General features: G+C 46.9%; 1 protein-coding gene and 1 long non-coding RNA gene across 5 annotated transcripts in view; one reads left to right on the top strand and one right to left on the bottom strand.

Annotated features, from left to right (window-relative positions):
• Window positions 1-5958, bottom strand: part of SLC35F3 (solute carrier family 35 member F3) — a 457576-nt gene extending 451618 nt beyond the window's left edge. For 2 of the 3 annotated variants that reach the window (XM_072823037.1, XM_072823035.1), the window contains exons 1-2: window positions 5808-5958; window positions 5135-5364 (exon numbers count right to left, since the gene is read on the bottom strand). In XM_072823037.1, the coding sequence (XP_072679138.1) occupies window positions 5135-5364; window positions 5808-5860 (283 nt within the window). In that variant the 5' untranslated portion in view covers window positions 5861-5958. The remainder of the gene's footprint in view (window positions 1-5134; window positions 5365-5807) is intronic. The other variant, XM_072823036.1, reaches the window with a different exon arrangement.
• Window positions 1505-10083, top strand: LOC140631788 (uncharacterized). 2 transcript variants are annotated; one of them, XR_012029306.1, is made up of 4 exons: window positions 1505-5288; window positions 6618-6823; window positions 6928-7255; window positions 7385-10083. It is a non-coding gene; the product is annotated as an uncharacterized lncRNA (long non-coding RNA). The 2 variants fall into 2 exon arrangements; XR_012029305.1 differs by having other exon boundaries at window positions 6618-7255.
• The last annotated feature ends 761 nt before the right edge of the window (window positions 10084-10844 follow it).

Here is a 10844-nt window from a genome sequence, read left to right on the forward strand (position 1 = left end):
TTATAGACAAGAAAAGAGAGGCTCACAGAGGTAAGTGACTTGCCAGCAGTGACAGGGCTCCAAAGGGATAAAGCCAGGATATGAAGGCAGCTGCCCGAAATCCATTTCATCTGCTTCTCCCAAGAACATGGGATATTGAGGCTGCCCTGCCTGCACTCAGGGCTACAATTCAAATGAGCAGCCTTATCGACACTGGGTAAAAATGCTTATCAGAGCCCAATGGCTCATCCACATGTTTATTAATTTTTTAACTCAACTAACCTGAATTTTTTCAGCTGCTTAAGGAATGGACAAATGTTCACTACTGATGTTTTAGATTGAGTGCCCTGCAAATAGAACCAGGAGAGATTTCTGAAGAACAATGACAAATCTCCTTGCTCTCGCTCTGCTTCCCTGGAGGTGAGAACATGAACCATGTGCCCTTCACAACCAGATGCAAAGGGTTAATACAACTCCCCCATCTATGACTGAAGCATAGTGGGGAGCACTGCGTTTCCCTAAAAGATAACAGTTCTGCTCTTTAATTCTTCCGAATCTCAGAAAACCATTTACTACATTGTTAACACATATTCGTATTCAGGAATAAACTGGACTCTCTGAAACGTGAGAAAATGTTATTTATGCTCGCTGCTCACTGCAACCCACCCCTGCCACCTCCAACTTTTCCTTTCCTTTAAAAATCTTTTCGATCTAGTATTTCAATATGCCAGGCTCCCAATCTAGGATAAACGTTTACAACCAAATTATAAATCTCTTACAAGTGGGTCATTTCTGAATTGCTGACCTGACCTTTACTATTTTGGGAGGACCTAAAAGAAGTTGCTCACCATGAGTTCAATTATACTATGAGCCACCGTTCCAGTTCTTGCTGGTAACGTCAGCAACCTATACTCACAGGTTCTGGCTGAAATAGCACACAGAGTAGAAAGATGGTTTTTCTCCACCAGCTACTTCCTCTTACCTCACAAACCCTTTCTGACATTTTCAACCTGGAGGATCCCAAAACATGAGACTGCGTCATTACCAGGAGACTTATTTGGTGACCTCTTTCCCAGCTTGCACTATAAAACCTCCACCCCACTAGATGGATGGTTTTGCTCAGTAATTCCCGTGTGCCCAACTTTGGCTCAACTTGCCAACTGCAGGCCGGAGCGGGCTAGACATGGAAGGGGGGGTCATTTGGGACTAGCCCACCCTCCTCTCTACAAATGACTTAAAACTAAACCCATCAGCATTGTTTCCAAAAAATAAAATCATCTTTATCTGGACGTGCCAGCACCATGTGATATTAATAAATCTGCTCAAAAGACAGTTGTACCTCATTTTAAGCAATAAACATGATCACACACCCCTGACTAACTTATTCCTAAAAAGTTGCTTTACTAGAAAAATATTCAAGAACTCACTACTTGAATCCACCCATAGGGAAATCTTTTAAAAAGTACATCCCTGCTAACTGTAAACAGTGTATCCATTTCTTAGATGCATGCATTTGTTGGGTCTATGCTTCTTGACAAAGGCACATCTGTGCACATCTGTGCAGTGAGTCTCCTCTCTCATCACTGATCACTGTATTCTGGCATTTAGTAAGTGCTCCAGAAAAGTTTGTTAAATGAGTAAATGAAAATAAGGAGTAAGTGAAAATAAGCATTTATAAATGCCCTTCATCCTGCATAAGAGTCTCCATCTGGGATCCGTAAAGTAGGTTACTTCAATCATCTCTCTGCCAAAATGCCACTGGTCCCCATTGTGTCAGGTCCAGCTACCATTATACTGATGGTTTATTCCTGATTTTTGTTCCCCACTCCTCCCTAAGTGGTCTACACCAGAAAGAGGAGAAAACAAGGGGGCAGCAGAGGATACTCCAGTTGGTCATTTCTCTCCCACAGTTATACAAGATGGGAGGGGAAAGGAAGCCATTGAGAGACACCATGCACCTATGCACATTGTTTTGAATTTGAAAGTACTTTCTACAGGGTATCAATATCTGGTGAATGGGTACCAAATCATGTCAGCTGAAAAGGCAACAGGCTCTTTCAGAAGGTTGTTTATTCTAACCAAGCCCATCACAAAAACCTAAGAAGTGGTCCAGGAGGAAGGAAGACAGGAGGTCAGGAATCCGGAAGGCAGGCTTTTCAAGCTGGCACTACTGGTCAACAGAAGAGTTCACTTGGAGCATACATTTGGCATTGGGTTACCAGGGTTTCTTATCTAAAGGTACACTCCCAAGGGACGCGTGGTGTTGTCTGGAAACATTTTCCATTGTCGCAATGCAGGGGGACTGGCCCTGGAGTGCCAGAGGCCAGGGACACTGCTTTGCTCCCTACAATGCACAGGACAGCCCCCACGGATAAAGAATTATTCAGTACAAAATGTCAATAGCGTCAAGCTTGGGAAACCCTGGGCAAAACCAAAGCATGCCATCAGGAATTCTGGTCTAGTCTAGTTCTCTCTCCTGGAGGTCAGTATCTCAGACAGTATTCACTCACTCACTCACTCACTCACTCAACAAACATTTACTAAGCAACTGCTGTGGACCACCTGTTCTTTGGGCTCTGGATCCACTCACAGCTAGGAATCCAAGAAATCCCCCAAGAATACTGCCCAGCAGTGTGGTTCTGAAACATGGAATGTGGAGTTTGGAGGACTTAAACCACTGATAAGAGAACAGCTTGACCCCTCCGGCTTGCTGGTTTCTACTTTAATTCTCGGCTGACTGCTCCACGCACACCAACCCTCTCAGACCCAGTGGCCTTTAGGAGTTTTTTTTTTTTTTTTTTCAACAATTCCTTACAATAAGTCCCTTGTCTGGCTGGAAACTTGTTCATCTCATTGATTGGGTAGGAATTACTGAGCAAAGGTCATTTCTGCACCATTGACAATTACCTCATTTACCTTAGCCACCCAAAATAAAGACCAAAAATGAAGAATGAATACATGGTTATTCTAGTAATGTTTGCTGCTACCAAGGGAGCTCACTTGCACCTGTCAAATAGAAATCCTCACTGGCGTCTCCTTCAGTAGAGACACAGAAAAGCCACTTTGAAAAATGGTCGAAAGGTGACCTAATAAAACCAAGGATTAGGCGTGCAGCAGCCCACAGCCTGCTCTGCAGACCATAAGAATAATATTTATTCTGAAATCATCATGTCTCCCAGCTTGCTCAGTATGATTAGTAACCAACAACAGAAGAACTGATACTAACATATAGACAAGCCTCTTTTCTTTCTGCTCTGACAGAAATAGCAAACAGCCAAAGGACAGCCCTAAAATGTCTTTGACTATATTAATAAAACATTAGCTTCTCTAAATTTAAACTTAAAATCTAATTAATTCATCAAAATGTCAGTTGTCACCTAAAGCATTTTAGAAAAAAGGAGCTACACTGGAATAAAGAAGAATCTTCATAGGAATAAGAAAGAGGGGAGTGAGCTGACTTTACTCAATCACAATGATCTCTGTAGCCTTGTCTGTTAATATTAACATTATTCCTTCAACAACGAAGCTTCAGAGAGAGGATATTTAAGAATCTACTGGTGGTACAAGAAACTCATTTTCCATATGGCCTGTCTCCTGTCTTAATTATGAAGTGTGCTTGTACCAAACACAGTCATCACTGCTGTGGCTCCCTGCCTCCCTGCAAAGTCACAATCCCTGGTGAAATTTCTACAAAGCACATGGGGCTAGGTCGCAAATAAAATTACAATGATAAATTTTTGCTGATTTTAGGGACTAGATGATTCCACGAAGGCTGTAATTTACACCATCGTCTAAGTAATACTTGTTAAGAAAGCAAAGAATGGAACTAAGAAATCTAGGAAATTTGTGAGAGAAATTCAGCAAGCAGAAAAAGGAGCTGTCCTATCTTCACCTATAAGAGAAATGGTTTCCAATGGGTTTGCATTATTTTTGTACTGTTTCATTCTATGCCCAGTATTCTGCTGAAAAGAGAACTTGGTCCCTTGTGTTCCTTCTGGGATCCAAAGCCAATTTATTAGCTACAATTTTAGCAGCAGAAGAGATGAGAGGAGACACAGATAACCTTTTAAAGGTTTATAGAGTTAAATAAAATCACCACAGTCCCTTAAAAACAAGTAATGGCATGAAAACAAAACATTAAAATCCTATACCTGCAAATACCTTAAAAGTAACCAGCTAATTGCTAGCATACAGCTGACCTCTGGCTTGGAATCAAGGGTTTTGGAGAAAATGAGACATATTTTTAGAGCTGAATACGACTAATTCACAAAAGCCTGACTTTTTTTTTTTCCTAAGGGCCAATAAACTGTTTCAATTTCAAGCAACGAAGGGGGAAAACGTCTCAAAATCATTAAGCTGTTAGTCTTTACTACACATGGAACGAGGCAATACTCCTTTCTTCACTGGGGTGGTAAACGGCAATGTTTCTGCTATGCCAGACGACAGGGATGGGGCCACCTAAGAATTACGGTTTTACAGTTAAAGGTACCTGGAGTTGGTTGTGGCCAACTTCGTCCTTCCAAGTGAGAGAAACAAATGCCCATCCAATCAGCCCTGCCGGCACAGGTACGATCTGTACAACCGATCCCAGCACTGCCAAAGCCATCAGCTGGGGCCCACTGGCAGAGAAAAGTTTCAGCTGCTCCACCTGGCACCAACCGTTTATCTCTCAGGGACCACATGCCATTATCTAGAATGATCCAGACAGAACCTCTACACCAAGGACAGATAAAGACAGGAGGCAAAGGGAGCCAAGGGGTTTAACATCAAGGCCCCAGAATCCTCCCCTATCATCAGGGCCAGGAGACAACGGGAAGAGTTAAAATCCAGGCCCGCAGTCTGCAGTCTCTGAGCCAGCTGAGCCCCACCCGGGGCGATAACACTTCGGATGGGGGGGGGGGGGCACAGTGCAGGGGACACAGAGCTTCCAGTCTGTCTCCCCACCGCGACACCTGAGGAGCGAGGGGATTAGAGCAGAGGGGCGTGTGTGGGAAGGGGAGGCGCGTGAGAGAACGAACGGATCGGAGATTCCCAAAGGTCCTGGAGAACTCCGCTTCCGGGCTCCCCTAGAAGTTGCAAAGCTGGTTCTGTGTCTGCGGGCAGGGCGGCCGCCCCGACGGAGGGCGGGGGAGACGAGGCGGACGTGGGATCTTACTTTTGTAGCTCGCTGCCCAGGGCTGGTAGCCGTAGTAGCCGGTGATGCGCAGGATCCGCTCCTCGATGGACGTGAGCCCCAGCGGCCCGCTGCTGAGGTCCTCCACGGAGCGCGACCATTTCAGATCCTCCTTGATGGCCTCGTCCACCACCAGGTACTTGAGCTGCCGGAGCTGGGGGCTGATGTCCGACAGTCTCCGGGGGCTGACGTCCGGTGACCTCCTCATGCCACTGAGGCCGCGCGCGGGCAGGTGGGCGGGGAGGGAGAGAAGGGGGTGCCGGTGAGGGGCAGATTCCAGGGCGAGCCAGGGCGCCGCAGGGCGGGTGCGGCCGCAGGGCAGGTGCGGCCGCAGGGCAGGTGCCGCCGCAGGGCAGGTGCCGCCGCAGGGCCGGCGCCCTCCCCTCCGCTCCCCTCCGCTCCCCTCCGCTCCCCGCCCCGCCCCGCCCCGCCCGCCGCGGGCCACTCACCGCGGCGACCCCGGCAGCCTCGGCGTCGGGTCCCGTGTCCCGCTCGCGGCCCCGGGAGCCTCGGGGCAGCGCCGATCGGGGCGACGGAGGGGACGCCCGAAACTTCCCGAGCAGCTCCGCCGCGCGCCGCCCCTGCCCGGGCCCCAGGCCGCCCGCCGCCCGCCCGCCCGCCGCCCGCCGCGCCCCCGAACCCGGGCGCTACTCACGCGGCGATGCTTTTGCCCCTGGGCGCGCCGCCGGGAAACTCTCGGATCCCCATGGGCAGCGGCAGCCTGGCTCCGGGCGCCCCCAGACTTGAGGCGGAGGGGCCGCGCGGGCCCGAGCCGCCCGCAGCCGCGGCCCCGGCGAGGTGGGCGCGCTGCCCGCCCCCCGCCGCCCCCCGCCGCCCCCCGCCGCCCCCCGCCGCCCGTGCGCGCCCGCAGCGCCGGCCCCGAGCGCCTCCCCCGCGGCAGGCGGCGCGACGCGGGCGCGGCGGCTCCCCGGCTCCCGGCTCCCGGCTCCCCGGCTCCAGCCGGTCCGCGGCGCTCGCTGCAGCCGCCGGCGGCCGGGGCGGGGCGGGGCGGGGCGGGCCCGGGCCCCTCGCTGTCGCCGCCGCCGCCGCCGCCGCCGCCCCAGCACACGCGGGCGCGGGAGCCGCGGCCCCCGGGAGAGCGCCCAGAGCTGCGTGCGCTCTCGAGGCACCCGGGCGGCGGGAGGCGCTCGGCCCGGAGCGCCGCAGCCAGGCGGGGGCGCTGCTGCCCCCTTCGCGCTGCCGGCTGTGCGCGGGGCTCGGGACCCCGCGGCAGCGCTCCGGGCCCGGGCTCGGGGCGCGCTGCTTCTGCTGCTTCTGCTGCTGCTGCTGCTCCTCCTCCCCCTCCTCCCCCTCCTCCCCCTCCTCCCCCTCCTCCCCCTCCTCCCCCTCCTCCCCCTCCTCCCCCTCCTCCCCCCCGCGCCCTCCCGCGACTTGTCGGGTCACTCTGCTCCCGGCTCCATCAATCACTTTCTCCCTCTAGCTCCTTCTCGTTCTAAAACAATAGGCAAAACTACTTGCAGAAACAGAAACCTGGTTCCGTGTGCACGAAAACGCTGCTCCAGACAGATGCCAAATGAAAAGTAGCGTCTCCTCGGCGAAGCCGAGCCCCGGGTGGTGAAAACGAAGTATTGCGCTGTGGGGCTAGTTCAGTGGGGCCCGGCCCTCAGAGGGCTTGCCTTCTCGTCGATGACGACGCAATCACTAAATCAGGTCTGTCTCCTTAGATTTCCATTTTACTTGGCCTCTATCCGTTTTTCTGTCCGCAAGCCATTCCCTCCAGAACACCTCAATACTTTCTTATTTTTCTGTTACAGAAAACAACATAGGCTCATTGGGGGAAATTTTAAAAAATAAAGAAACGTGTTAAGAAAATACTCATCGTCCAGCTAAAGATGACTGCTTTGAATTATAAGTGTATTCCCTTCCACTCTTTTCTACCCGTATAAAATACATTTTTCGCAAAATCAGAATCCAATTGTACACACTATTTATTGTATAATGTTTTATACTAAAATTCTGTTGTGTCTCCGCAAACTAGGAATAGAAGGGAACTTCCCTAAATTAGTAAAGGACATCTACAGAAGCCGACAGCCAATACCGGATTTCACGGAAAGGAACTTCCTGAGTAAGATCAGGAGAAAGGCAAGGATGTCTCTTCCCACTACTCCTTTTCAGTATAGACTGCAAGTCCAACTAATATAATCTGTAAGAAAAGAGAATGAAAGAGTGTATCTTTTGGGAAGGAGGAAATAAAACTGTCTTTGTTCACAGGTGACATGATCATCTATGGAGAGAATTTAAAGCAACTGAACAAAAATTAACCTGGAACAAGCCTTGGTTATAGCAAGTTTGTCTGATACAAGATTAATGTACAAAAGTCAATCTACTTTCTACATACCAACAATGAACAATTGGAATTTAATATTTAAAACATAATATCACCGACTTTAGCACACAGAAGTGAAATACTTAGGCATCAATATAATATGTGCAAGATACATATGAGGAAAATTGCAAAGCTCTGATGAAAACAATCAAAGAAGACCTAAATGCAACATATCTCATGGTCATTGGCAAGAATACCCAATATTAAGATGTCCGTCCTTCCCAACTTGATGTACTGATTCAAAGTTATCCCAACCAGTCTCTCTGCAAGTTATTTTGTGGTTATCAGCAAACTGATTCTAAATTGGGCAAATTCTCATCTGAGCAAAAGACCCAGATTAGCCAACAAAGTAGTGAAGAACAAAATTGGAGGGCTGACAGTACCCAACTTCAGGACTTACTATAAAGCAACAGTAAATGATACCATGTGGGATTGGTGAAAGAATGGACAGAGGGATAAGTGGAACAACATAGAGAACTCAGAAACAGACTCATATAAATGCAAGCAAGTCATCTTTTACAAAAGAGCAAAGTCAATTTAATGGAGAATGGATAATGTTTCAACAAATGATGCTGAAGCAGCTGGACATCTGGATGAAAAATTATGATCAGAAGCCTAAATATAAATTGAAAATACATAAAAATTATTAGAAAATAACATCAGAGAACATCTAGACAACCTTTGGTTTGGTGATGACTTTTTAAGATTTTATTTATATATTTATTTATTTGAGAGAGAGAGGGCAGAGTGAGTGACAGAGAACAGGAGTGGGGGGAGGGGCTGAGGGAAAGGGAAAGGGAGAAGCAGACTCCCCGCTGAGCAGGGACCTGGATGCTGGGCTCCATCCCAGGACGCTGTGATCATGACCTGAGCCGAAGGCAGACACTCAACCAACGGAGCCATCCAGGCACCTCTGGTGAAGACTTTCAACACAAAATCAAAAGCACGATCCATGAAAAAGTGCTGATAATTTAGACTTCATTAAAATTGCAAACTGCTCTCCAAAAGACATAGTCAAGAGAATGAAATGACAATTCACAGAATGACAGAGAATCTGCAAAAGCCATATCTGATAAAGGACTATTATCCAAAATAAGAATACTCAAAACTCAACAATATGAAAATGAACAACCCAATTTAAAAATTGGCAAAATATCTTAACATACATGTCACCCAAGATGATATACAGATGGCCGATAAGCTTGTGAAAAGATTCTCAACATATGTCATCACGCAATTACAATTTAAGACAATGAGTGAGATACCACGGCACACCTGCTAGAATGGACAGAGTCCAAAACTCTGACACCATCAAATGCTGTTGAGAATATGGAGCAATAGGCTACTCTCCTGTTCACTGATGGTGGAAACGCAAAAGTTTTGCAGTTTCTTACAAAACTTACAAAACCAAATATACTCCAGCAAACTCATGCTTTGGTGCTTTTGTAAATTAGGTTGAAAATAGATGTCCACACAAAACCTGCACACAAAAAAATCATCATTATTAATAATTGCCAAAACATGGAAGCAACAAAGATGTCCTTCAATAGGCAAACAGTATGATACATTTGTACAAAGGTACATTAATGAGCTTTCAAGTCATGAAAAGACAGGGAGGAACCTTACATGTATATGGTCAAGTGAAAGAAGCCAACCCAAAAGGTGATATACTATATGATTCCCACCAAATGACAGCTACGGAGACAGTAGAAAGATCAGTGGCCACCAGGGGTTCCTGGTAGGGGGAGTAGTGGTAGGAAGGGAGGGATGAATGAGTGTGCACAAGTTGGGGGGTGGATTTTTAAGTCAGTGAAACTATGAGTGATATTATAATGGTGGATACATGCCATTTTAATATCATTATAATAATTTGTCAAAATCTATAGATTGTGCGACACCAAGAATGAACCCTAGTGTGAACTATGGACTATAGTGGTTAATGATGTATGTAACAAGCATACTACAATCATGCAGGATGTTGATGCTGGTGGGGAGGCTGTGTGTGTATGTGGGGGTGGCAGGGATTTGGGAACTCTGTATTTCTTCCTTAATTTTGTTGTGAACCTAAAATTGCTCTAAAAAAAAAGTTTATTCATTTAAAAATTATGCAGCTTTCCAGTATCACAATATTTTCTAAAATATTACTTTCACCGTACACACATTTTTATGGCTGTTATGACCATAAAAGTAACAAAGCCATTGTAAGAAAAAAAGCAACAAGAAATACCTAGGTATATAAATAAAAACTTAACATCCTCCATAACTGTACACATAATTGTACATAATTTTTAACCTTTCTTTTGTGAAAGCATTAGGAACAACATGTTTCTCTGTCTCTCTCTCTCTCTGTCTCTCTCTCTCTCTCCATGAGCATGTGTGTATATTTTCTTTTTAATGCCTTCTTCTGGGGCAGCCCGGGTGGCTCAGTGGTTTAGCACCACCTTCAGCCCAGGGTGTGATCCTGGAGACCCGGGATCAAGTCCCGTGTCAGGCTCCCTGCTTCTCCCTCTGCCTGTGTCTCTGTCTCTCTCTCTCTCTCTCTCTCTCTCTCACGAATAAATAAAAATCTTTAAAAAAATAATAATCCCTTCTTCTTTGGGACGAATCTTTTTTCCCAGTAACTGAAATATCTCATCTTAAGCCAGTCTTGGACTGCCATGAAAAACACTTCAACTGGTATTTCTAGAGTATCCTCCGAGGACCGCTTAAAGTCAAAATCACTCAAGACAGTTGTTTAAAAATGCTGACTCTGAATCATTTCTCAGTGTGGGCATGGGAACTCTCTCATTTCACTGAAATCCCCAGGTGGACACCCTCTGCACACTTTGCACACCAAGAACCAATCATGTAAACAATGCTTGAGGTTTTGTGAACTTTGAATCCCCCACCTTACTTTTACAGACACATTTACTGAACTCAAGGGAAGTTCTGGGCATAGTCAGAAGAGGACAGAGGCCACTCCCCATTTAATCATCACATTCTAGCTGCTGTAAATCAAGGCAAGATCTTTAACCTTTCTAAGGCTCCGCTCCTGTATCTGTGTAAAGGAGATGATCCTTCCAAGCTTCCTGAGAAGACAGAATGAGTTAAAACATGTGAAGTACTTAGAATAGAATAGGGCCTCACACGTGGTGAGGGCCGGTACTTAATAGATATGAGCTATTATTAGCAATGGAGCTACAGGTTGAATCATTTTTTTGACAGCCACATCAAACTGCTGACTCATATCCATGTTCATGTTGCTTAAAATCTCTATATAATGCTCACGTGTGCAGTGGCTAAGCCACACAATGTCCCCCACACCAACTTTTATATAAATAGCATGGGGTTTGGAGTAAGATAAAA

This window comes from Canis lupus, chromosome 4 (assembly GCF_048164855.1).
Source record: "Canis lupus baileyi chromosome 4, mCanLup2.hap1, whole genome shotgun sequence".
Classification (NCBI taxonomy): domain Eukaryota; kingdom Metazoa; phylum Chordata; class Mammalia; order Carnivora; family Canidae; genus Canis; species Canis lupus.